At 46.0% G+C, this 27388-nt stretch overlaps 2 protein-coding genes across 5 annotated transcripts in view; both read left to right on the top strand.

Annotated features, from left to right (window-relative positions):
* lars2 (leucyl-tRNA synthetase 2, mitochondrial) overlaps nt 1-2133 on the top strand; it is a 30514-nt gene extending 28381 nt beyond the window's left edge. For 2 of the 3 annotated variants that reach the window (XM_049025062.1, XM_049025063.1), the window contains exon 21: nt 1763-2133. In XM_049025062.1, the coding sequence (XP_048881019.1) occupies nt 1763-1942 (180 nt within the window). In that variant the 3' untranslated portion in view covers nt 1943-2133. The remainder of the gene's footprint in view (nt 1-1762) is intronic. The other variant, XR_007399637.1, reaches the window with a different exon arrangement.
* A 557-nt stretch (nt 2134-2690) lies between these two features.
* On the top strand, nt 2691-27017 carry limd1a (LIM domains containing 1a). Of its 2 annotated transcripts, XM_049025065.1 has the most exons (9): nt 2691-2912; nt 3877-3981; nt 13164-13265; nt 19492-19559; nt 19897-19959; nt 20671-20801; nt 22010-22061; nt 23855-23923; nt 25954-27017. In XM_049025065.1, the coding sequence occupies exons 3-9, from the start codon at nt 13172-13174 to the stop codon at nt 26071-26073; spliced, it is 597 nt and encodes a 198-aa protein (XP_048881022.1). In that variant the 5' UTR covers nt 2691-2912; nt 3877-3981; nt 13164-13171; the 3' UTR covers nt 26074-27017. The 2 variants fall into 2 exon arrangements, with proteins under 2 accessions (XP_048881022.1, XP_048881021.1); XM_049025064.1 differs by lacking the exons at nt 2691-2912; nt 3877-3981 and adding an exon at nt 4743-7173.
* The last annotated feature ends 371 nt before the right edge of the window (nt 27018-27388 follow it).

Raw genomic sequence — 27388 nt, 5'->3', positions numbered from 1 at the left:
GCTGCACATATATGTATGAGCGTGAATGTGTGAGTGCGTAGATGTGTGTGTGTGTGTGTGCAGGCATGCGAGTGTGTAATTGTGTAGCTGTGTGCCAGTGTGTGTCTTTCCCCTGACAGCATTATAAAGACCAGCCAGCTGGAAGCACAGAGGCCATTAAATGTTTCTGTCTGTTGGACCAGTAGGGCCAGGGGGACTCGTGCAGTTAATGAGACACAGTCACATGTGTGCTCTGCCACACATAGTCCCGCACACACACACAGGTTAGTAATTATATCTTTGTGGGGACCCTCCATTCATTTCTATAGGGAAAACTCAAATCCCAATATGACAGCCCTAACCCAGCTCTAACCTTAACCATAAGTAACCGAAGAAAACACAAGACCTTTGGCATTTTTACTTTTTTGATTGCATTTGCAGATCTTTGTGTGGACCTGAAAAACAGTCCCCACAACGTCAAAATAACAGGTTTTTAATCACATCTTAGGGAGTATTTGGTCCCCACAAGGTAATCTAAACCTAATCCCCCCCCCCCCACACACACACACACACACACACACACACACACACACACACACACACTCACACACACACACACGTACACGGTGGCGCTGCTGAATGGATCTGGGCTCTGTTCCCTCCAGCGCTGGGGTTTAACGACATGAACCGCGGGTTCTGTGAAGTGAAGCTGCTTCTTCACTCATCAGGACGACACATCAGAACGCTGAGCTCCGCTCGGGGTTGGAGACGCGCTGCGGAGCCCAATGGAAGCCGTGCCCAGGCTCCTCGGATCAAAGCGGATATCTGCTTTGCTTTTTCTTCCATTTCATTCTTCCTGACAGCAGCCACACTACAGCCTGCCTAATGCCTAACGCCTCGCTGATGTAGCAATGCTGGGGGTGTCTGGTAAATTGGACAGAGTCAGGGTTGTGCTTTGTGGAGGCGGGTTCAGTGGGTTTGGGGGTGTTGCAGTAGCAGGCTTCTGGGTTTAGCAGAGGACGATTGTTAGAGTACAAAGGTTTGATAGTATTAGAGGATTTTTTGCGCCCCTCCTCATCCTTGGCTGTACCCCCTCACGTGTAAGCATGTCATGTTCCCGCCACCCCCTGTTGTGCCCCCCTAACCCTACATTTGGGTGTTTCTCTTTACACTTCACGCGTTCCTCTCTACTTCAAACGTCCATAAAAGCTGTTTCTGGGAGTTTTATGCAAAAATGTTCTAAGGAGAGAAGAAAAATGATTGGTTCAGAGAGATAAGCAATGAGATTGTAGAATGGGTTGGTCCAAGTAACTAGCGGAGGCGGGACCAAGACATCCGATTGGTTGGTCCCTCCTCTTCTAGTTTCTTAGACCCACCTCCTCTGCAGTTTCATTGGTTATCTTTCTGAATCATTTTTCCTTCAATCCACAGAACACTTTTGTGTAAGTATAACTCCCATGAGCTTAAAACCTCATGGCATAACCTGACAGAGCTCAGCTGCATTCTGCAGGTTCCAGTGACTTCAGTGACATTACACTGCCAAGTCCAAAGTCCCATAACAGCAGTGACAAAGTAGGGCGATTAAACAATAGTGCAGATAGGGAGTTTACAAAAGTTGATAATATTCAGCATTATGATAATAAATAGCACGCAGATTAGAGCAGATAAATACAATATGAATGTACAGGTATGGATGTTTATATGTATGACAGGATGGGCCCATTGACCAAAGTGCAGCATTCTGATGGAAGAGTTCTCAAAAATCAAATATTTGTCCTCACAGATCAACAACAAGGCCTGTGGGGTGGTGAGCATGCCCAGGAAAGTGGCCCAGGATGTGGATGAGGTGCGGCGGCTGGTCCTGGACAGCCCACTGGGCCTTCAGCATCTTTCCACCCGTACCATTAAGAAGGCCATCCTCTCCCCCAGGACAGCGCTCGTTAATTTCCTGGTGGAGGACTGACCAGTCCGCTGACTGGCTCGCTGCTGATTGATGAAGCCAGCTGTCAATCACCGAAGCTGTAGTTTTAAGTTACTGCTGAAGATGATGCGGGCGTGTATGTATGATGTATTTACAAACTGTCTGCGGTAGCCAGCTAACCCTCATCTGAGGCGAGCTGGATGACTGATATCTAATAAAAGAGACCAAAAATATGGGATTGTTTTTAGAAGCAGGGTAGAAAACCACCAGTACTCCCCAGTATAACCATAGTCCTTCTGCTGCCATGATGGTTTTCGGTCATTTCTGTTTTATTAAACAGTGGAACGGTACTCAGAGTTCAGGGTATCACTCTGCACTGCGGTGCCCTAATTCACCTACATGCTGTGTCCACATACACATCCGCACACACAGTATTTTTCACATGCATACTAACCCTTCTGCTATACGGCTCCCAGTTCTGGGTGTTTATTGCATGATTTATTCACATGTATTTGAAATTAGTGGTGCTGGAATATCTCTGGGTCACGTGGATCTCCCTCCTTCCAAATCACTCCAGCTGGTATGAAGCTTTCTGTTTTATTCCCGATTTCTAATTCATGGCTTTGACTGAGTCTCTTGGGCCAGTTGTTTATACGTTCAGTGTAAAACGTGCACAAATGGTGCTTATAGAATGTAGAAGCAACAAATTTAGGCAACTTTGGTTTGAACGTTTGGGGGGGGGGGGGGGGGGTTAGGTTTCCACCCATTGAGGAGGATAATATTATTGGGGAGGTGGTATTAGCTGGTTCTGATTGTGAGCCCCCCTGATTCATTGGGGGGGTTACCGTGTACAAAAATGTCTTCATGAAGGAAGTCTGCAACAGTAGAGTGATTATGGTGTGGTGTTCCAGCTGCTGGCGGCAGTGCCCCAGACAGATGTGTCACTCCACTGGATTGTACCAACATCTGGACCCATTCTCCAGACCCTTGCTGTCCTCTTATCATCCTATAGGTGGGTAGGGAGCGTCTTGTTTAACATGTAGGTTATTCAGAAGTATGATTAACCAGGGGGTGATATGTGGCTTAGTAGGTTAGGGCACTGCCTGTGATCAGAAGGTTACTGGTTCAAATCCATAGAACAGAAGAGAGATTTCACCATTGGGTCCTTGAACAGTGCAGTCAGCACTTTTTTATTTTATTTTTTTTTACAAAATTTTATGTTGTAATTGTTAAAAATGTGTGATTGAGAAATAGCTCATGTGCCGCAGTTCAGGATTTGAACTCCACCCTGTACTTTTGCCCAATATTGACTGATTTTATGGGTCAGTCTATACCAGATACAGTCCTGCATTTGAATGTGTAGATTCCTCACCATCCCTGTAGTTTTTAGTCCACTGTCTCCCCCAGCACTGGCATAAGTGGTAGTTGGATGCTAGAGGTGGAAAGTCCAGGTCCATAAAGTACAAATCCAGACCAAGGTTTTGTTTCAGCCAACCTCTGATCTCGGTGACTTTTTATGCTCAACTGGCTGAAAGAAAACCTTGGTCTGGATTTGTACTTTCTGGACCGGAACTTTCCACCTCTGTTGGATGCAGCCATGCTCTCACCCCCGCCCCCACGCCCCCACTCACAGTTCATGTTAGTGAGGAAACTCACTAAAAAAACAGCACAAGTCACCTGTGTAGCAAGCATAGCCGTTACTGACAACTTGTGGTCAGGCATGACCAATATCACTAAATGGTGTGTGACAGTATTCAGACCTAGTTATGGACTTCCAGGTCTTCCCAGTTCCCTGGGTGTAGATACAAGGGCAACTGCATGTATGAAGTCCCATTCTTTATACTTGCTTTTTTTTTTACCACTGAACTAACCATTTTTGGAACAACATGTTGGGAATAATGTTGTCACAGAAGCATTCTGTCCACCCACCGGGCTGAGGAGATGGCTACAGTCTATCGTTGTGTTTGTGCCTGCAGGCTGAGCTGTGCCTCCATTTCTGGGCACTCGTAACCAGGAAGAGGAGATACCTTGCTGTCCTCTCATTGGTTTCCGTACAGCGGTCAGCAGTATCACACTGCTCTGTGAGTAAATTCTCGCCCTAGGTTCGTTTGCGCTCGCTAAACAACTGCTGGAAATTTGAGAGCTTTGCTAACTTTGCACCAGGGCCAATGGATTGAGTGCCAAAAAATTTTTGGGGGGGGGGAACATTATCGTTTTTGTATATTTTTTCTCTTTCCATCCAATTTCTTTATGTCAATAGCATTACATAAATGTACTTTTATAACACCGCACAGGAAAATATAACTTCTCAGAAAACTTCTTGAAAAATGACTCAGATCAAAATTATTTCTCAGTTTATAGCCATTGGTAACAACCATATTTAATAGAAGGCCTACTCAAAATGTACTTGTGTTTTTGAATTATTTATATGAGCAGCTTGTTAATATTCACACAAAAGCCTATTCTTTGTGCAGTGAAGTCACAATGTAGCCCACCGAGCCACCACGTTTCCTTAAAGAATCCGTTTTACCCGATACCACACTTTTATTTTTCATTTAAGTCGTATCAATGTTTTCCAGTCAAACCAAATATCAGGAATAGTTCGCGCCTGTCTGCTCAAGAGTAGGTGACAGCTGTGAAATCGTTATAAGGAAAAGTTTCGAAGGGCTCAACAACAAGATAGTACAATGTTTGTCAGGGTTATTCTTGTAATCGGCATTGTGAACTTCCTCTGCGTGGTTAGGAATAAAAATACACAGGCAGAATATCAGAGGCACGCGAGACGCATATAGTTTTTCAGCAACACTTTCTATATAAAGACGTGTTTGTACGGCTCAAAACGAGCGGTTTTGCTCAAAAACACGCCTTAAAAAATTCCATGTTACTAAAATAAGTTATGAAAAATACAGCGTAGCATTGGTGCCTTAGAACACATTCGCTGGGGTAACTGGGGTATATTGAACCGGTGGCTACGCTTTAACTGGGAGTTCGGCAGATGGCAGTGGAAGCAGCGCTTGCCCCCATACGGCCCACATGACTCAGTAATTCACCACGCTGTACGATCCTAAAACCTTCCTGTACCTTTAAATGCAAGTCGACCGCCTCGGACTCATCCTCGCCTATTTATTCACTCATGAAAAAAATCCCCAGCGTATGCTTTCCAGTGCAGGCTGATTTGCCGCAATTTATCGCTATTTGCATTAAAACACCGCAGCGGTTTGTGGAAGGAAAGTCCGCAGCACGTTTCGGCAGAAGCTCGGCGGTCAGGCGCTGGAAACAAAGTTAAAGGGTTAGTTTGCGTCTTCCGCGTCCAGCGCCATAGTTGGAGTTTGGAGGAAAAGGTGCCGAACAGGTCAGATCCCACATCACTTCGGTGTCAGAAAGCATCCTGTTATGGACATTTCTGAGCCGTGGCTGTGAAGTGGAGTAAGTGAGCGGAGAAAAATCTCGATCAAGTTGGATCTGGCGTCTTCGGGACGGATTATGCAGTGAGCGGCCGCGGGACCTTTTCAGCCGGAGTAACTTTGGATTCCGAACAGATGCTTGTGTGAATGTATGAATATTTCCGCGAGTTTTGGAGTTTTTGGATCGATGCCCGTTTTGTATGAACTTTTATCAGATCTTTACGTCGTATTCCTATTTTCAGGGCAAAAGTGTTTCCTTTGAGTCTTTGAATTTATATTAACGCGGGTTTGTCACATTTGTGCAAAAGGTAGTTTATATTGTATCCGATTTGTATATTTTTAACGACGCTTTCATGCGCCAGCATTGGACGCGTTCAAGAACATACCGGCATTTAAAATTTTAACATTTTGTTTTCGGCTGCGTTTTCAAAATGGATAAATATGATGATCTCGGACTGGAAGCCAGCAAATTTATCGAAGATCTCAATATGTACGAAGCGTCCAAGGATGGACTGTTCAGAATGAAGCGAGATGCGGGGAACAATCCTGACTTTGAAGAAACTAGGAGGGTATTTGCTTCAAAAATGTCCAAAATCCATATGCAGAAGCACCAGGAGGAATTGGCAAAAAACAATTTGGCGGCGAAGCTGACTGACGGCCTCAGTGGGCACGGTCGAACACCGGATAATGCATTCTACACCAAGGATCGGCCACCACTCAATAGCTACAGACCTGCAAACGAGGCAGCTGCCAAACCTCCTATTCTGTCTGGGCCAACGCCTGGTGCTGTCACTGCCAACCAGGTTGTCTCTTCTGAGGGACAAAAACAGCATCGCACCGCTCACCAGGAAGGTCCGGGGAATAGAGGATACAGCTATGGAAATAATAATGATGATTATAAGGAGATTCTGGATCCACATTCTTTCCATACCTTGGCTCCTGGAACATCTTCCTACCACCCAGTGTCCCTGTCCCTACATGGTAACCCTCCAAGCAGTCCTGCAGCTGGCTGGGGTCATCCCATCCAAGGGGGTCATCCCATCCAAGGGGGTCATAGCCCAGCTGTGATCCCGGCATACACAGAGGTCCAGCAAGGGCAAGAACCAGCTGCACAGTATAAGCCGGCCCCACAGCCCCCTAGACCCCCTCTCACTCCCAACAGCTGCCCATCACCAGGGCTCCATCCACCAGCATCCCTTGTATTCGGCCAGACCCAGGCAGGCAACCTGGAGTCCCCCTGTGACTTCCCTCCCCTGGGTGCCCCAACAGCGAGTGCTTCTCCCGAGGTCTCCTGGGTCCGTGCTGGGGATGCCCACGGTGTGGGGCGCCCCTCACCCACGTCCCACCCCCCGAGAAGTCCCTTCAGCGACACCGCAGACTCAAACTCTCCATCTTCTCGGCAGATTATGGCACAGGTCAGTTCTGGTGCCAGGCCTTCCAAAGGGAACCCTGCTCAGAATGGGCTTCATGGAGGTCTTGCATCATCTTGTGTACCTCACCAATCAGCCGTGAGGATTCCAGTACCATCTGAGATACTTCACTCCAAGATCCCAAGTGGTGATCCAGCCTATCTGGACCAGAGCAATTCCCTCACCCATGGGTCCACCTGGAGCCCTTCTCAGGGTCCGAATACTGACAGCCAGGGATCCATAACAGTGGCCCTCAACCAGGACGCAGATGGCTCTCCGCTCCCCTCAACTCCGGTGTCTAAACAGGAGCCTTCCACCCCCACCAGACTGAACCCTCTGCACTGTCAGACTATCCATTTACAGCCAGAGCAAGGACCCTCAGCTGCTGAAATAAAATTAGAAGCTCTTACGAAGCAGCTGGGAAAGGAGATGGACGCCCAGCCAAAGGCTGATTACTTCGGTGAGGAGAACCTCGTCCTTCTTGATTTCTTTAACTGCTGTCTCAAGGTTCCTTAGCACGCCCTGATTATTGGATTTTACCTGCTTCTCTCCCTTAAAGCTGCACTTTTTTTTTTTCATTTACCCTTTTTTTTTTCCCCTGACGATCTGAGTGTGCTTCTTAGCGTGTGTGTGGGAGCGTGAGCTTCAGGAAGCTTCCTGCCAGGTCCGCTCTGCGTGTGTGTGTGTGTGTGTGTGTCTCTGATTGTCCTCTTGTTCTCTTTCCACACTCCCACAAGTCAGCTGATTCGGTTTAGTTCGGGTATCGCTGACTGCTTCTGGGAAATTTATCGGATATTTAAACCAGCTCCTTCCGTAACCCCACCGCTCATGTCGCTGCCCGTTGCCCAATAACGGGCCCTTTGTGCTGCCGTTTTACGTGACCTGCTGGGCCGGCTGAACGGATGCCTCAGTCGCACACCTTAGAGGATCAGCCCCGCGGCACCTGGCAGGAAGCTCCTCGCATTCTCAAACCATCCCACCCACTGTGATACAGATGAAAGTTACCCGAGAAGGAATCACTGAAATGATCTCCACTCTTATCTCATCCAGTCTCGCTGTGACCGTTCCTCTAATTCTATCTCTTCAGTGTACTGAATCATTTCCGTAGCATATTTTTGCATCCTAACATTCTAAGACTGGAGTGTCAGATTATGCTCCCTGCAGAGGCTCTGCTTCTGTACTTGTCAAGCCCTGCTAAATATGGAAAGGCGTAGTTAAGACCAGGGGTGTCCTTAGGGCTGTTTTCGGGGGGCTTTAGCCCCCTAAAATGTTGTATACCCACCCCCCTAATTAGTGTAAATAGTGTGTTCCCATTCAAACACCCCTACTAAAAGCAAAGACCTCCCCTTACAAAAATCTCTAGTGGTGCTTCTGCTTAAGATGGTAATTGTAACTAAATACAGAGAAATGTAAAACTTTGTGAATAGATTTAGAAATATGCAACAAAAAAAAAAAAGCTATTAAAATGGAATTTTCTCTTTGGGCGTGGGACTCCTATTGGTGTCCCTGGTGTCTTGGGAAGCCCATGTGTAATGGTAGTAGAGCAAACCGCCAAATCAGACGTACAGCTTCCTGAGGGGCAGGCGGGTGGAGCAGCAGAATTTTCCCTCCGTTTTTAACGTTGCGCTTGGGATTTCTAGTCATCTCATAAAACAACTTCCTGCTGTGATGTCAGAACTGTTATGGAGCGCCTTTAGACTGGGGAAAGTCCCCAGTCACTGGCATGTTCCAGAAAGCGCATAAAGGCAAGGAAAGTCACAGGGGCAGAGTTAAATAGGGAGACAGGATTAACTGTGGCGTGTGTGTGTGTGTGTGTGTGTGTGTGTGTGTGCTGGCTGACACCTTTCTGAATTCTCCCACCAGGCAGATGGTATGTCGCACCCCACTTGTGTCTGATAATGAGTCATCCATTGTGAAAGGAGACGCAGACAAGAAGTTGATGATAAACTCAGTGACTCTTGCCTGTATACTGTGTTTGTATGCTGTACAAGTACAAAATCCTGCACCATTGGCATTTGTGTAGTGAACATAAATCACTATCGAACTTAGTCTGGTCCCGAAAGAAAAAATCCAGACCAAGACTTTGTTTCATCCAAGTAGTTGCATATAAAGAGTCATGATCACAGAGACTCAACTGGTTGGTTGTAACAAAATTTTGGTTTGTACTTCCTGTACCTGAAATTTCCACCGCTGATGTAGTCCAAAAAAAGTTCTCAAAACATAAAGATATTAACTTTTGTGTAGCTAGTGAGTATCTGTCCATTAGAATCATGATGACTGAAAACATGCATGTTTGGCTCTGTGGGTTAGAACTGTGATTCAAAGGTTGTTGGTTCAAGTCCCCTGGTTAGCTGAGTGATTTCGCTGTAGAGCCTTTGAGCAAGGCCCTCGACCTCAGTTGTCTCAAAGATATCTGTTGCTTTGGATTAAAATGCCTGATAAAGTAAGGATTCTTACTAAAATTGTCTTAAGAATTACTGTTCACTGTTGCCAAAATTTTTTGCGAGTTTCCTCGGTAGTCGTTCTTTCTGGAGGGGTGAGGCGGAGATGTCGAGTCCTGCTCATCCTTACCATTTAGCTCTCGTCATTTGCATCATCGTCACCGCATCAGCGTTAGAAGGCAGCTGATGGGGGGCTATTTGCTCTTATGCTGATTTCCCCCCCACATTTAACATGTTATGTCACAGTGCTGTGGGTTGCCATGGTGAAGTGCTGGAGGAATGTCGGACCTTTTTCTCTGGACTGTGCCCGCATTCTTGGCTTGACGCGGAACGGCAAGTGTGGCGACGTGATTAAAAAGTTTGTGGGGTCTGGCTCTGATCTGGGGGCAGGAGACCTTTGGCAGCGGGCGTGAGGATTTGTCGGCTGTCTGTCTGCCCTCTCGGTGCCCGAAACGGCAGCAGTTCACTTCCATACGTAGAGCTGCTGGTATTTAGAGAACGGAATTTCAGCCAGAAGTCGCCCCCTTTGTCTGACTTTTTTTTTTTTTTTTTTTACCATGAAAGGCTTGTAGCTGAGCTTTTTTTTTTTTTTTTTTTTTTTTTTAAAGTTTCATGTAGTTTCGGGGCATTTCCACAACCTAGGAAGTTTCAGAGGAGGGGAGTATAAAAGAGCCCAGTCTGGTAGAAAGCTGGCTTATCCCTGCATAGTGTGTAACAATGTGTTCTGGAACATTCCGGCCAGCTTCTGCAGAGGCATCTGCTTTGAATTCCAAAGGGATGAAAATGCTACACTTATTCAAATTGACCCATGGGACACAGGAGCCTGACCCTCTGGGGGGCTACTCTGCTGGTGGTAGACTGGTCTGGTATGTCGGGGGGGGGGGGTCAGTCAGCAGTGCTGGGAAAGAACTTTGACACTCTAAGTCGATTTAGCTGAGCCTTTGTTGGTCGGGTGCCGGTGCCCTCAGGAAGTGCGAGCTTGATGATGCTGCTTCTGCGGTGGTATGGAGTGCCATCTTTGTCCCTGGGTCATGTCCGTGGTCACCTTGCTTTGCTTACCCAGGGGCCTGGTTTTTAGACGCCATCTTCAGTGTGTTTACTCACAGCCCCGTAAGGACCCTCGCATGGAGATCAGCGCTCCATAATGCAGCACTATAAATGGGAGCCTGGGAAGAGCCACACTCAGGCTATCAAAGACGTCCAAGAATTCCTGTTGGGTTATTCCAGCTGGATTTATGGCTACTTAAAATAGGTGAACTGGTGGCGTTGGGTCAGGTCCCACATCTCCCCCAGTGTGTGCTATGACACCATGACTCAGGAGAAGCTTATAAATAAATAGTGCTCAGTAACGTCTCCCGATTAGCAGTGACTTTGGATGTTCTGGTGTCCGGGTTCTGATGGGGAGGCGTGATCTTGCTGGGCTTTGGTGCAGACTGACCTGGCTGTCCGTCAGGGCACATCCTGCGCATGGGAACGGAAGAAGGCCCTGATCCCAGACGCCCGTCGCTCTGTATGTCTTCCTTGTCTAAAGATAAACACGCATCTCCAAAGGTTCATTACTTCATGATATGATCCATCCTTGGTACCGCAATGAGAAACCTGCCTTTACACAGCCGTCAGTCAGCGGTTTAATGTTCTAAACGGACTTGTGGTGATTTGTTGTCAGTGAGGCAAATGTCAGAGTCAGCAAGATACAAACTAATCCCGCTTCATAATCGCAATTAACAATGTCATTTAACGAGCTATCCACTTTAAGCTGTTAGAATTAGTGATACAAAGCAATCCATGTATAAGCTCATCATGAATACAAACTACTACACAAATACTCCATTAAGTAGATCAGTTTACAAAACATCTCTTCATCGGTCAGTTAGATGTCAAATGCTATGAGAAGTCAGAGGAGAACGGGCGTCTTCCATCTACAGTAACAAGTCGCAATTGTCAAAAAGTGCACATAAGTGGGTTTTGTTGGACAACAGCAATATGCTGATAAACTTTATTGATCCCAGGGATGTTGAGCGTGAGCCAGGACTGGCTTTAGCTTTGTCAGCTCACCTAACGCTAACAAAGTGCTAGCCTTTGATATCCTGAACGTGAAAAGGATATTTTCTCTTAAGAATTTCATTCTGAAACTTAATTTTTGGTTCATGTCTAGAATCTTAATCACCTGTTATTTATACATAGATTCTACAGCTAATCTCAGTTTTATAAAATGCCCTTGAAATTCCAGCTGTAGTATTTTATTTTCATATCCTGATACACATAATGAATAATTTGCTGTACTGTAATTCACAATAGAAATAAAGGTGAAATTGTCTCTGAGAAGCACCTGGAGACTCTGAAAGACGTGTGATTTGTGCTTGAAACGGCTGACTGATCAGCGCTGGGATAATGTGTCTGTGATGAGGGTCTGTTGCGAGTTTGTCGCACTGTGGTGTAAGATCAGGGTCGGTTCTAGCTGTAGGCGGAACGTACAGCTGCCTGGGGCCCAGAATTACCAGCATTGTGGAGAACGTGAGATGATCATCAGGTGGGGGGGGGCCTCCTAAGTGAGGTAGAGCCAGCCCTGCGTAAGACAGGGGGGAGAGAGAGAGGGCGGACAGGGGCTTGGAGGGATGGGCACATGGTACGGAGGTGAGCTCTGGAGTCTGAGTGAAGAGGAGGTGGTTCTCAGACAGGGGTGTGGCTTGAGCGATGAGGCGTCTTCGTGACGCACCTGATGTCACTGTCCTTAGTGTGGATACTGTGTAGCGCAGCCTGCCATCCTCCGAGTGTATTAAGGGGTGTTGGGTTACCCCGCTCTGTGTGGGTGCGGTGCTGGGAACGCTTGACAGTTTGATTACAGTACACATGAAACGGCTCGTAACTTCTCAGCTGTGGGACCAAGACAAACAAACAAAGGCCGTTATATTTCCCTCCATGATGATAACAGAGTGGCAGACGCATTCTTTCCCACCATTACTTGACTTCTCTACCCCTGTTTAATCTGTCATTTCGGTCCTCAAACGTCTAGTGAAAGTAATGGCTGTGCTGTCAGATAGCAGGTATGACGTGGCTTAGACTGCAGCCCCTGTCAGACAAATAGAAAACTAAGAGGCAGGTAAAGAGTCCCGGACTGGAGCTGGAATTTAAAGTTTTGGTCGTGATTTTTGAGAGCTGATTGAGATTGTTAACTGTGTTCGAAGGACAAAAGCTCTCAAATGCTTGAATGGAAAGGATATCGAATTCATTTCCTGTTTTGGCCATGTCTGTGTGCGCATCAGCTATGTCTTGTATGACATTTTTGATAGAAGACAGTTTGAAATGTGTACAATTTCACATTCTTTTACTTCGATTAAACTCAGCATTAGTATAAGTGGTGAATACAGTACTGCGCAAAAGGCAGTGAAGGAAAATTTGTTTGGGTAGTGAGTGTGTATTTGCTCAGAAAACACAATTTAAGAATAAGAATATACGCGAATTAACAAGAATCCCAGAAAGTTACTGATGTCTCGTTGGATGGCTGGATGGACGCCGCTTCAGTTCCCATTCCTCTCCTCAGGAGCGGCCCAGCCATTCCATGCATTTGTTAGAATTTCACCACCAGCTGAGATAATTATTCTGTTATTTAACAAATTAACTTAAGGCATTGATTAGCCAGACATGTCAAAGTCAGAAAATACAATGGGCATATTGACTGGTTGCTGCAAATATTGAGGTGACTTCAGGAGAGATTGAGTTGTCTCAGCTGATACACTTTTACACGTAAAATCATAGTCTTTCACCGACATGAAGCTCATTTTAACGTTTTCTTTAGTGGCCTAAGACTTTTGCACAGAACTGTATATCACTGCACTGATGATGTCAGAATCGGGAGTGAGGGCGGCCCTAGCACACCTGTCGGTACCTGACAGACCCGTCCTAGGCCCTCCCAGCTCAGTCTGAACTTGTGTGTTCGCTGCATTCAGTCTGTACTTTGCACATTGTGCTCCTAACTTGCGTGTCTCATAGGTGTGTTATCTTCTCACAGGAAACTGTATGAAGTGTAAGAAGGCAGTGTACGGAGCCAGCCAAGCCTGCCAAGCCATGGGCAACCTCTACCACGACGGCTGCTTCACCTGCAGCGCCTGCAGTGAGTCCTGGGCGAGAGGGCGGGCGAGAGGGCGGGCGAGAGAGAGAGAGAGAGAGAGCTGTACTTTGTGGGGACCATCCATTTATTTCTATGGGCAAAACCCTAATTCCAACAATGACAACCTTAACCTCTTTTGGCATTTTTGATTTTTTTTTTTATTGTAGTCACAGATTTGAATAAAATTGAATTTTTCCTTATGGTCCCCACAATGTCAAAAATAACAGGTTTTTATCGCATTGCGGGGACATGTATACCATGACCACACACACACATAGGATCACACAAGGACACACTCATGCTCTTGAACACCTACGCAAATGTAAAGTGGCATTGAGTCCCACTGACTGTCAAATAAATACAGATATATGGCCAAAAGTATGCGGACACCGTCTTGATCAACGTATTATTCTGAAACCAAGGGAGTTAATGTGATTTTGGCCACCCTTTGTTGCCATGACAGCCTCTGATTTTCTGGGAAGGTTTTCCGTTAGATGCTGGAACCTTACGGGTGGCATTTGCTAGCATTCAAGTTGGATGTTGACGTTGGGTGATCAGGGGAATGATCACAAAGCAGGATTTCCCAGTTAGCTGGATAACTTAAACGAAACAATGGGAAGACAGGTAAGTGACATTCCTATGGGATGATCCTTACATTTGGCTTAAGTTATCTGGCTAATGCAGAAATCTTACTCTGTGGAATACCTCCCACGGCCCTTTCTGTGAGCTTGTTTGGCCGATCACTTCACAGCTGAACTTGCACCCAGACGTTGTGACCTTTGCAATCTCTTCATTTGCGGTTGACCTGGGCAGCTCTCTGTAGAAGCTAATAAGGCAATAAGTTTTCTATTCTTAATGTAATAACTAGAGGCTATTACATTATAATAAGTTACATTAATAACTTACTATTGTGATGTAACTTATTACATTACTGATCGTTTATTAAATTATTGACTTTTATTACATTGAGAATGGAAGAATATCTTATTGCCATGTTACTACGTTACTGGTAGTTATTACATTATTCGCTGCTACACTCTAGTAGGACAGAAATGTGGCAAACTGACTTGTTGTGCTGGTGCCAAGTGGACAGTCACTACCCTCTCCTGTGCAACCACCCATTCTGCTGTTAATGTTTGTGTCACTGTGTGCTTAATTATGTATCTATGTCAGCAATAGGCGTGGCTTAATTAGGGAATTCCTCTAATTCATAGGGGTGTCCCAAATATCTTTTGCCATATGGTGTGTGCGTGTAATTATCCTGCATAAACCCTTTCCCTATTTATCCACTCTTCTGGTTTCCTAGAATGCTCCAGTTCTCAGAGGAAAGGGTAAAATTTCTTATCCATCCATCCATCGTAGCTCAGAACACAAATCCGCAACGACCATATCATTTCCACTTGGAAGTATTTCCTGTCGTTTGAGTTTAAGGTGGTGTTCCGCCTCTTCTCAGTGCACAATAACTTAATTTCCAGAGCTGCTTGACTCCTTTAGGGCTGATGGAGCGACATGTACTGGTTTTGTCTGAAACATGCATGGAGAATGCACGCACGCTGCGTGACGCCGGTGCATCGCGATGATGCTGTACGGCACAGTTGCAGTATATAAATAGCACGGTAACTGCTCTCTGGCTTGAGGAACGCTCGGCAAAGCCCACTCGCTTCTGAACTTCAGCGCTGGAAGCCACTGTATAGAAGCCCAGCTTGAGCTCACCTGCTGCTCGGTGGCACTCTCCACGAAGTCACTGTAATTTTCATCTCTAACATGACGTTTCACGCTGCTCCTCCTTTGTCTCGGTCTCGCCTGCTGCTTGCCGCTCCGTTACTCTGCAGCAGCTGCTCGCTGAGACCCTCGGTGACCTTTTACAGATAGATGAGCTCTGCTAATTGCATAAACAGTTTGGTGTTTGCACAGGTGTGGCGTAAGCAGGGGTTATTGGCAGCGGTTCCGGCTCGCCTGTTTATGAACGTGTGTGTGTGTGTGTGTGTGTGTGTGTGTGTGGAGTTTCGCTTAGTGTTGCCTGACAGTGTCATTCGAGCGCAGGCCGGTGGAATGAGTGTGTTTTTGCTGAATCGCTTCGTGGGCCTGGTCCTTGAGCTGCACGGCTTGATCACTGTATCTGACATGTTTGTGAAAGTGCATATACATTGATCTTCCATCCACTTAGCCAGTGCAGGATAATGGGGGACTTGGAGCCGGTCCCAGGTAGCACAGGGCATAAAGCTGGGGCTGATTCTGGATGGAATGCCAGTATATTGCAGGGCAGGCACTCGCGTACCATTCAGAGACGGTGATGCACGTAAGTGTTTGCCTTTAAACTGCAAGAATAGACCAAAGCACCCAGGGGAATCTCGCATGGCAAAGGAGAACAAACTCAGCATACAGTGACTGTGAACGGACTCTTCTGGAAACCCCTGGTCTGCAGATCGAGAACAAACTCATCCAGTCCCGGCCAGAAGAGGCAGGACGGAAAATGACATGGACCAGCTGGCTGTAAGTCCTTTTGATGTGAGGCAGGAACTGCGACCTCTCAGTGGGCCTGGTTTCTATGCTGCCATAGTCGCGTTTCTGGGACTCTGGTATCCATCCAGAGGTCACGGTGAGTCAGGCAGACTGTGATTCTGGGAGCCTGCCAGGATTCCCATTGTATGCCAGCAGCCGCACTGGCACTGGAGGAGGGAGGGAGGTGGCTTGTTTACATGAGGCAGACACCCAACACACCCCTCAAACTCAATGTGGACTGATTTGATTGGCCTAAGGGGGACGCGGCCCTCTTTGTTTGGCAGGACAGGTTTGAAGGTGGGCTCTTGGCCGTCACACAGACCAGCGATTGTTGAGAGTCTGTCAACAGGTTAGATCCTTTGTGTTTGTGCTGGGCGTGGACATTCTCAGGTGCCTAATCCGGTCCAATCAGGCGATTCTTGCAAACAGGCTGACGCTGTGATTGGCTGTGTTGGTTGATTCCATTCACTGATTCAGTAAGAAGCCAGTAACTATTATTAGAAATAGTCACACGCGAGTCAGACGTAGGACATGCACCAGTGTGCCAGTAACAGTTTGAATCTAAAGGTAACCCTAACCCTCAACAGACTGTCTGTTAACGTCCTTTTGACCTTCTACCAAAATGAACCAGTATGCAGCAAAATTTTTTTTTGGGGGGGGGGGTATGCACCTTTGTATATTTATCAAAATGAAAACTCTTGTTTTCTTAAAGCATGATTTAATACATCTTGTGTCTTAAATACATTTTTATTGCCATTCTGCTTGCGCCTTAAACCCTGAATAGGGTGTCAAACTACCCCAGTGTTTCCCAACCCAGTCCTCGGGGAACCCCGGACAGTCCACGTTTTTGCTTCCTCTCAGCTCCCAGCCAATCAGGAACACCGAATACCTACAGGAAATACAGAGCTGAGAGGAAGCAAAAACGTGGACTGTCCGGGGTTCCCCGAGGACTGGGTTGGGAGACACTGAACTACCCAGTAAATGCTTCAACACAGCTTTTGTTGGTGTAACCTGACATATTTGCTGCTTTAACGTAGACACGCCTTCATTTTATTTTATGTTTATTTTCGGTATATCTGAAAATAGCTTGAAAACTAATAATTGTTTTCGGGAGCAGGATTTCTTCATTAGCCCAGTAACTTAAGCCAAATATATGGATAGTCCAATATGAATGTCACCCATCTCCCCTTCTGTTTTCACGTTTGGCTTAATTATCCAGCTAACTGTTAAATTCTCCTTTGTGGAAACCCCCCACCCAGGTCTGTAGCCAATGCCAGCCACAGTTACCTTCTCCTTGACATTTGCTTCAGCTGTGTGATTTGAGACTGAATTGCTTTCTGCTAGTGATGAGCAGAGAGCTGAAACAAAGCTTTGTTACCTTTGAAAACAGGAGGCCGCAGCTTTCAAATTTCACCACCAGGGCTACATGTACTATTTGCTGTTTTCATTCCACAGGCCTGCATCTACACACCAGCCTGACATGCGTTGTATTTACAGTCAGGATCTTCTCACATAGGGCTTAGAAAGAGGGTTGGGAGGGTTTGTGCTGCAGTGCAGGGACTTGTTCAGCTGGCCGGCACTGGGTTTCCCGCAAGGCGTTTAGATCTAGCTTCGTTGAAAGTCACCTCAGAAACCGTGTCCATGGTTGGCACTGTTGCCTGATACCACTGGAGACTGGCTTCGATTCCCTACTCTCTACGCTCTAAGCGTGTGGAGTTTGCATGTTCACCCCGTGTTGTCGTGGCATTTCCTCTAGGTTCTCCAGTTTCCCCCCGCAGTGCAAAAACATGCAGAGGGGATTGAACTGGAGTTGCCAGATTGCCCGTAGGTGTTAATGAGTGTGTGAATGGTGTGTGAGTATCCATTGCGATGGGTTGGCGATTCCCTGCCTTGCACTCGTAGCTCCTGGGAAAGACGCCAGACCTCCCGCCGCCCTGCATGAGACAAGTTTGTGGACAAAGGATGAATAAATGAGTGAATGTTGCCACCCAGTGAATCACATAGTTGACTAGTGGTAAACATGGTGTTAACTGTTGTTTTGAAGTGATAAATCAGTATGAAGGCATAAGGTAAAATTCATTGACCGTTTCACATGACCGAGGGAGAATTCAGTGTGAGAATGATCCACACGTCTCAATTAGGCCGTCTGTCCGAAGACAGGGAAGTTGGTCGAAAAGTCTGGCAGATTTCAGTGCCCCTCGGGCCCCCTCCTGTATTACAGAAACAAGTAGTCAAGAGGAACAGTCTGATCTCCCCTGACAGGTTGGATAGCAGATAATGATGTTCTCTGGCCAGCCGGAGGGACAGGCTCCACATGCTGGGAAAATCTTCTAGAGGATTCTGACCCCCGTGCTTAACGAACCTTAAAACCTAATCATCTTCTGAACGGAAGCAGTAGATGGCATCTCCCCGTGCGCATGTGTCAGGAGCTGTTACTTTTCACAAGACCGAGGAAAAATACGTTCGACTTGACACAGCCGATTGTAACGTTCTTGTAGCTCGACTGCTGCTGTCCGGAACTTCAAAGACTACCACTTGGCTCCCAAATGCGTGACGCCAATTATGAAAGTGAAGGTTTAGGGCTTTCCATCCAATCTCCATCTCGGCAGAATCCCAGAAAGTTTAACCTGGTCTTCAGTGTCTGAGGACGCCCAATCAGGACACTCTGTCTCTGGTCGGGGGTAGCAGCAGGAAAGACCTTGGGAGGATATTTTCATAGCCGAATCTAAAGAACAGATTTTGGGTGTCTGGAGTTTATGGGTCAAGACAAGAAGAGGATGGAAAGTTGATAGGAAAACCTGCTTTTGTTTCCAACATCTGCTGTGGAGATACTTATTCCCATGCCTGGATTCTTCTTTTAAATTCCAAAATAGAGACCGGGGTTAGGGAGACTGTGCATCCTGGGGAGGCTCTGAAAGGGTTAACGGTGCCTCCTCCCTCTTGCCTGAAAATGTGTGGAATGTCCCTCCTTCCTGTGGGGCACTGAGCCCCACTGAATCTGTCCAGTGTGAGGAGCACAAATGAAGACCCTCCGTGTTCCAGCTCTGGCCGGGGTCCACGGCACATAAAGCTTGGATTCTTCCCTGGGTTCAGCGTCCTTAACTCGTGAAACGCTGGAGAAAGAGAAATGTGACCCATTCAGAGTGCACTGATAGAGACGTTCATCAGACTTGATTATGAGGACATTTGGATCGTTCTGAATCTCAGGCATTCCGGATTCACGGGCTGAGAAATTTCCTCGAATGAAATTCTGCGCAGAGACTTATCTTTTATTGAACAGCCAAACATATCACGGTCACAAGAGTATTACGCAGCAGCTGTAGCTACGCTCATCATTTTAATAATTTTATCGACTCCAGCTATGAAATGCAATAAACTGAATGAAAGTTCTGTGAATGCGCTGAAATCTTATGACAAATCAGAGCAGCAAATCCCCCCCCCCACCCCAGACAGGGTTTTTTTCTGAAATCTCCCCATTGGCTGCAAAATGGGCACTTACACACCAAGTATATTTTTCTTCATAGCTGGTTTGTATAATGACATCAGCCTATGGGTGTTAAATAATGTAACACTGTAGAGAACTCTTGTGCACATAGATATAGATGAATAGATGCCAATCACAGATATTGCATTAAAATGTTCTAAAGGAGTTTCAACCATCAGTGCTGGTTTGGATCCAGTGTAGCTGATGCTCAGTTTTCGCTCTCTGTCTGTCTGTGCTGTTTAGGTCGAAGGCTGCGTGGGAAAGCATTTTACCATGTCTGTGGAAAGGTTTTCTGTGAAGAGGATTTCCTGGTGAGTGTAAAAATTTCAGGCAAAGCTCACGAAACTCACCACTAGAGCAAGAGCACACAATCATAACCCAAGTAACGGCAGACGAATCCCTCGCGTTCCAGTGAAGCATCCATTTTCCTTTTGTTGTTTTTTTTATCGTCACGGACCGTTTGCCTCTGAGGCTAGACTGTCTCCTGAGCATTTCACGATTTCTTGACGACAATGCCGCCTGTCGTTATACTGTTTAAAAAACGTTTTGTCATTCTTTTCGTTTGCTGGTTTGGAAATCGTTTGGTGTAACTCTTTTGTTATTGAAAGTGTTTCGTTTCTGACCTGTGTCTTTGTCTGTCCTTTGCAGTATTCTGGCTTTCAGCAGTCGGCAGATAAATGCAATGTGTGTGGCCATCTAATTATGGACATGGTGAGTCCTCCACTGATCCGACCGTGTGTTTGGAGCTGATGGCCAAAATCACGCCAACAACATGCTTATTGTGCTTACCGATTTGTGTCAGTTTGTTTTTGTTTAGGAAGCTGCTAAATATTTTGCAGGATTTTCGAATGTTCATGTGGGTTTTTAAAATACGAAGCAGAGACTACTTTTGAGACTCTCAGTCCCTGTTCCTCTCCTTTACCCGCTTCCACCAAACTGATCTTGTGGTCCTGTCAGTGTGATTGCGCTCCTTAAATGCATTTCCTGTGGGACATCTGGAGAAAAGCTGGGAGCAAGTGAATATATACATCCTCTGTAGCTGTGAGAGAATGGGGGGATAAAGTAGGATGCAACATGGTAACAAACAACAAGAAAGCACTCAAGATTTGTTCCTTTCGTTTTGTTGCAATAAAGGCTGACCTAGTAGACGTCATACTTCCGCGAACTTTTGCGACCAGTTCCACCCTGTTCTTGTGGAGTTTTCTTCATATAAGACATATTCTGAGGAATCCTGCTTTTGTGTGTAAGACCATCTGCTCCATGCATTCTGTTTCTGGGACACTAATCTGAATTGTAGTTCATCGCTCCAGGTACAAAGTAGCTGCTCCCTGAATCAGCCTGGCCCTACCCACCCTGTTGGTGTTTATTTCTTAATAGGTCAAATAACCTTCTGACCGTTTGAACCCCGTGGCCTCCCCGCAGATCCTACAGGCGCTGGGGAAGTCTTATCATCCCGGATGTTTCCGCTGCGTGGTGTGCAGTGAGACCCTGGATGGTGTGCCCTTCACGGTGGACACGGAGAACAAGATCTACTGTGTGAGGGATTACCACAGGTGAGGGAGGCCCACCAGCTCACGGGGAGGTGACCTTCAGCTTGGCAGGGAGCAAAGCCTGTCCTACTGTAGCCTGCACACACGTGGAAATTAGTGGCACTGTAATGAGTGATGGGTCTGAAGTCTGACACCGTATTTAAACCGCATGTGTGAGTGTTGTGTTGCGTAGTATACTGTCCTGATAATGCTGCTGGATTTGACTCCTTCTTGGGGTTGTCACATGTGTTTGCTGGCCTCAGGGAAAGATGAACCTCACCTGTCATAGGCGGGGATGCCGTAAAGGGGGGGCGGTTAGGATGATTCCAAGGGCCTCTGAGTGACAGCGGGCCCAGAGTGATAAGCTTTCATGGGGTCCAATACTTCCAGTAGCATCCATGGTCATAGGGCTGATGTTGTCACCTCTATTACATGCAAAAACACACTGACCTCCATGTACGTAGTTTCAGTAGCCATGCATGGCTGTAGTCTTAAAGTACAATAACGTCATTTTATGATGTTGTCAGGACTGCAGCAGGCAGCACAGATACAGTATGGGTGCGATATAGTTACCCGACATAGCGGATCCCATGGGGCTGACACTCACATCGGTTCATCCACCAATCAGCAATCAGGATTAGGACGACGCCTTTAAATGACATGGCTGCAGTATGGAACGGTGCCCTCAGAGACATATTTAGCAGTGCCGAGTGCAGTGCGTGGCCTCCAGCAGTACTCCTGCTCGCAGTGCGCCTCTGCTTTTGTTCAGACTGAAACGTTTGGCTCCTTCTACCCCTGGCAATTAATCCAAATTGGATCCATGTTAAGACAACACAGGTCTGGAATGCCATGGAGGAGCGTGAATGAAGCATGTGACTGACCTGTGAGTGGGCATTGTAATATGACTACGACCCACAACTTCCTGGCAACACTGCTATAGTTTGGTGGGGTTGGGGGTTCAGGCCATAGGACAGTGATGCATTGGGGGGGGTCTCGGTCAGACAAGGTCAAGACCCACCACCCTACTGGATTCGCAGTGGTAGGAATGTTTATACCGCCGGCACACCTATGGGTGAGTACTGGTTGGGGGGAGGGCCGCTCTCTCTACGCAGGACAGTGAGTCATGAGCACATTCACGGGGTTTAAAATAAGCAGGGGTGACCATTTTCACCCTCCTGCATTTGTTTCCTCGCCTCACCCCCCCCCCCCCCCCCCCCGCGTTTGTTCTCCAGGGTTTTGGCGCCCAAGTGTGCAGCCTGCAGCCAGCCCATCCTGCCCTCTGAGGTAAGCTCCCATAATGCAGTGCGGGAGGTGCGCTTCTGACGCCTGGCATATTCTGAGTCTTGTATAAGCAACAGTTCAATCAAAGCTTGGATATTTGGGAAAAAAAAAACAACATGAAGTCATTAACAATAAAGTTATAATCAATATAACCTAGAACAGTGTTTCCCAGTCGGATACTCGGGGACCCCAGACAGTCCACATTTTTGATCCCTCCCAGAACTGACAGGGATCAAATATGTGGATTGTCTGGCAGGGAGCTCGGAGGGAGCAAAAATGTGGACCAGCTGTGAATTCCCAAGAGCCGGATTGGGGAACACTGACTTGTATGATGAGTTAATTTGTGTTTCACATCCGTCATAAATGTCTTTTTCCACTCTTTTCCACTTTTCCCAATTATCTAGATTTCCTGCCAAAAAAACCTGAAGCTAAGCTGCGGCAGAGAACAATGTTATGAATCACCAGCACTGTGTTTATTCAGATGCTTATTGCTTTGGTCCCAGTTTTTCTAAACACACAGACCTTTCATGGTCACAGTTTTGTCCATGGAGTTATTTACTCATTTCTTTACATAGAGTGGAGTGGTGGCTCTGAGGCTAGGGCTCTGTGCCAGCAACTGGAAGGTTGCTGGTTCAAATCCCATGAATGCCCAGAGTAACTCTACTCCATTTGGGCCCTTGAGCAAAGCCCTTCATCCCGAATATGATGTTAATCTACATCCAGCCCTATAAGGAGGTCCTCCAACTTACAGGGAAAAACCTGGGGGATGGTGGCAGGACTGGCACTTTCAGACTAGTGTGGTGCTGAGGAATCACATGGCTGTACTCAGGTTTTCACCCCTGAGGTGGTTTGTCATGTGATTGGTGACGCTGTATGTGATTGGTCACGCACTGTATCTGTTCATGCTCCTCACCGCTACCTCTTTACGTAGATTTCCATAGTGCAACTTTGACCAGATTACAGACACCTATCGTTCACTCAGCTGTGTTTTCCACTGTTGAAGGTCCCGGGGTCCCGCAGGAATAGCTGTGTTTAGGAACATTTCTGCAGGGCGAGAAAGGACATTCCACTGAACAGAGCAGGCTGAGGTGCCGGGGAAATTGCCCCCACCCTTGCCACCCCCCAAATCATTCTCCAGAAACGTCCTTAAACAGCAGGATGGCCACCTCTCAGTCTCTCAAATTAGAAACAAACCATCAGGAATTCTCCAAACAGGGAATGGGGGAAGCTGTTTGGTGTGAAGGAACAGGACAAATATGAAAAAAGCCGGAAGGTTATGTGAGCTGTTTTTCTCAAAGGATGGATCCACTGACGTGAGCATATGGGTTTGCTTTGGGGAACCTCGGGGGAGAAGATAACACAAAGGTGGCCCTCTGTGCTGTGCATTCTGCCAGGACGAGAAGCTATGGAGTAGTGGGGGGGGGGGGTTGGGGTGACTTTAATGAAATGCAGTGTTTAATGTAATGGGGGTGGGCGGCTCAGCCGGTTATGGTGCTGTGGCTGGTGGTCGGTAGGTCGCAGGTTCGAATCCTTGGTTTAGCCAAGTGGATTTCACTGTTGAGCCCTTGAGCAGCACTCTTTAATTACCTCCCAGTTGCTTCAGTCTTATTTTAAAAAATGGAAATGGTCACTGGATGCCTCAATACAGTTGCTTTAGTCCTTTGGGGAGACAGTCTGGAAGAAAATGTAGGAATTTTGCATCCTGCCCATTCGCGTTGAGAACTTTCAACGGACCCAGTAAGGGAGATCAACCTACTGTATCTCACCTTGCGACCTGTGCCCATCTGTCTCTGCAGGGCTCTGATGAGACCATCCGTGTCGTGTCGATGGACCAGGACTACCATGTGGAGTGCTACCGCTGTGAGGTGAGTGTTGAACGCTGGTCCAGCTTCTCCAGGTCCACCTCCCGCCTTTGCCTGGACAACCGTGTGGATGTGGGCTTTCAGCACTGGGAGTGTCTCCCGTTCTGTCAATCACCCTTGGCTGATGGTGTGCCAAGCTTGCTCGGAAACCCTGCTGTGTACGGTGAGGAAAGATTCAGTAATGCTGTTCTATTCAGAAAGTGAGCTTTGTTCACTGCACCCCCGTTGGTGCAGGCCATATTTTATTTGTCCTCAATTGGCACTCTGATCGTTAGTGAGTTATGAGAACCAAGGGACTCAAATATTTAACCATAGAATTTGCTGCCACTGCCAGGGCTCCTGAATATTTGCTTGTGAAACAGGCACCTTTGCACTTAATTGTTTAACTTTTGCTTACGAGACCTCAGAGTTGAATTCAGATATTACTCACCAACAACAGGCGGGAAAAAACTGAAGCTGTGGAAACTACTAATGAGAGAGACCGCGGAGGAGCCGAGTTATAGTAAAAGGGAATTTTTAAAAACGCTATGTTACAGGGAAGTTAAATAAACACAGTGAGATAAGTAAACGACTTGAGGGGGGGGGGTGCGAGAAAATTACAGAATTATGCAAGTTACGCCCATCGCGTGAATATCTGAAGATGCACGAGGTATGCTCGTGAACATCGCAAAGAACGTGAACTGCGCAAATCAACGTAAATGGACTTAAGTTTTGTCAACGCCACATGTTGTTCCTGTAAACTGCAGCCGAGCTGAAAGACTCGGTACTCTCCACAAACTCACAACAAAGACGCACGTGTATGTTTTGAACGGACTCCTACGCAAACAGAGGGGAAATGCACAGACTGCGCACACAGAGCCGAGGCTGAACTGCACTTTCCTGAAAGTTAGACATTCGCGCACTTAAACCTTGCTGCTTACGCCACGTAAACCTGCAAACATAGGTTGTGTATTTTACTTTCCGCAACATGAAACCTATATGAAATTGCAGTCTTATGTTATGCAGTCAATATAATGATGCAATTGTAGCGAGAATGTAACACACACTCACTCTAACTGAATTCGGATATGAAAGGTCAGTCAGACGCTGAGCAGTCACCGGAGCATGACTCTCTTACAGTTATATACCTTTAAACCTTAAATCATTAAACCCACTGCAGCTTCCAATAATGTTGCTTGTACGAACAGCTTCAGATGAACCTGTATTTGATATCACTGACATCACCTTTCTGCTGCATGCGTGGTGACAGGCTTTGCTGTGTGATTGTTTTTCGTGTCTTAAAAATGCAGCTGTTTTAGTAACAGAGGGATTAAGACGCCAGTGTTTAATGTTGCACAGAAAAGACTGCAGATAAATCCTGGAATTCATCGATCGCTCGTACATAATCATATCTTATATTTTCAAAGATACCTAAATTTAATCTGGGTCAGAAATTCCTTTGAGAAATACCACTGTCGGTTAACATGTCACTAAACGATTAACTCAGTTGCATAAGGGGCATAGTTATAATTCAAACAAAGCTTTTAAATACTTTTAAAATTTGGTATGCACACATTTCTTATAACAATCATTACATTTTGGTAAATGGACTGCATTTATATAGCGCTTTTCTACTCCTACGAGTACTCAAAGCGCTTTACATTTCATGCCTCACATTCACCCATCCACACACCGGTGGCGGAGGCTGCCATGCAAGACATTTTGATGGGGCTCGAACCTGCAACCCTCCAGTTGCCGAACGAGAGCACTAACTCCTGTGCCACCATCTTCTTAACATTTTCTTATCCGGTCAACAGTCATAGAAAAACTACATCACCCAGAACACCCCTGTTTCTATTCCCACCATGATTAAAATACAGTATTTGGAGGGGGAAACTGGGAATGAGGACCGCACCTACAGGGGTCAAACACAGGGGGTGTTACTTCACACAGTGGAGAGACACTTACTTGCAACTAATAACAATCATAAACTTAGACACTTTTTTTGTCTTTTGTTGGGATAAAGTTACAAGAAATTGATCCCTCTGTCTCAGGACTGTAAGATGGAGCTGAATGACGAGGAGGGACATCGCTGCTACCCGCTGAATGGGCATTTATTGTGCCATTCCTGCCACCTGAAACGCATCGAATCCAACGCCCGCCAGCAGTTTTAGGATTCTGCTGCCACCTAATGGCTAGAAAGATATCTCCTCTGAAAGCTGACAAAATTTGATTAGAACTTCCTGACGTTTTTTCTCATATTGAAGAAACATCTTCAGCATATACCTGAGAAAAATTATTTATGTTTACAATTTTTATTGCTGTTTGTTTTAATCTAACAATGGAAGTACTTCTCATACATGTAAACAGTGATACTTGTAACCACACCCAATGATTTTTATTTATCGTTTTTTTGTGTATTTTTAAACGAGACAGGTAAACAATCAAACCTTGTGGCAAGTATTGTGTACGAACAGGAAGGAGAGATCAGTACTGATACAGCTCAGTGTTTATGAACTGGGAGAGAATTTCAGCCCAAAACCTGCCTGTACAATATTATGTTTGCAATTAAGAAAGTTGCCTTAAAATTGGCATCATTTAAAAAACAGCACGTCCAAGTATAGACACACACATCAGTGGACAGCATTGTTTCTTAAGAAGCTGTAATTTGTGTTAACAATTTATATAATTTTCACAGAACAGCCATTGTTTGCCTGTTGAATGAATGTGAAAAATCCTTTGATATTTAAGTAACGTTAGGCCAAAACCTTTACTGATTTTTTTTTTCTCTCTGCTTTTCAAGTGTTACATTTTGATATTTATTTCTGGATATCTTGATCCAAATGTTTCTGCAGTTTAGATATTTTTCAGAGATCTACATGCAGTTGCTGTACGTTTGTAACAATGTTAAAACCAATTGCAAGAGTCCATTAAAAAAAAGTCTATGAAAATCATTCTCCAAGTTAGTTTTATAAGGTTTGGGATCTTCTTTCGCTTCCTAGGACACATATTGTCTCCAAAACACATTGTGGCTTATGATGCAGTAATATTTGTGCTGTATTTGCTGTAACATTAAATCCAGCAGCTGATTCAGAAAGTTTCACTTCTTACAAAGTAACTGGTGTATATTGATTATTCGTTCTGTTTATTAATCGTTTCTACGAAATCATTCTGTGAACTGATCTGTTAGAGGTCATGTCACCCAGCGATAATGTACAGGGGCACAGGAAAGCAAGACATGAACACGAGGCATGGGATGTCAGAACACACACACACACACACACACACACACACACAGAGGTTTATCATTCTAAGTTTGTGGGGACCGTCCATTCATTTCTATGGGCAAAACCCTGATCCCAACAATGACAACCTTAAGGCCCTACCCAGCCCTAACCTTAACCGTAAGTAACTACACAGAATACAAGACTTTGCCGTTTTTAGATTTTTTGATTGCAGCCATAGATTTTCATAATTTTTCTGTTTCTG

The sequence above is a fragment of the Brienomyrus brachyistius genome, chromosome 9 (genome assembly GCF_023856365.1).
Source record: "Brienomyrus brachyistius isolate T26 chromosome 9, BBRACH_0.4, whole genome shotgun sequence".
In the NCBI taxonomy this organism is placed as follows: domain Eukaryota; kingdom Metazoa; phylum Chordata; class Actinopteri; order Osteoglossiformes; family Mormyridae; genus Brienomyrus; species Brienomyrus brachyistius.
This window is presented reverse-complemented; position numbering and strand designations above follow the sequence as displayed.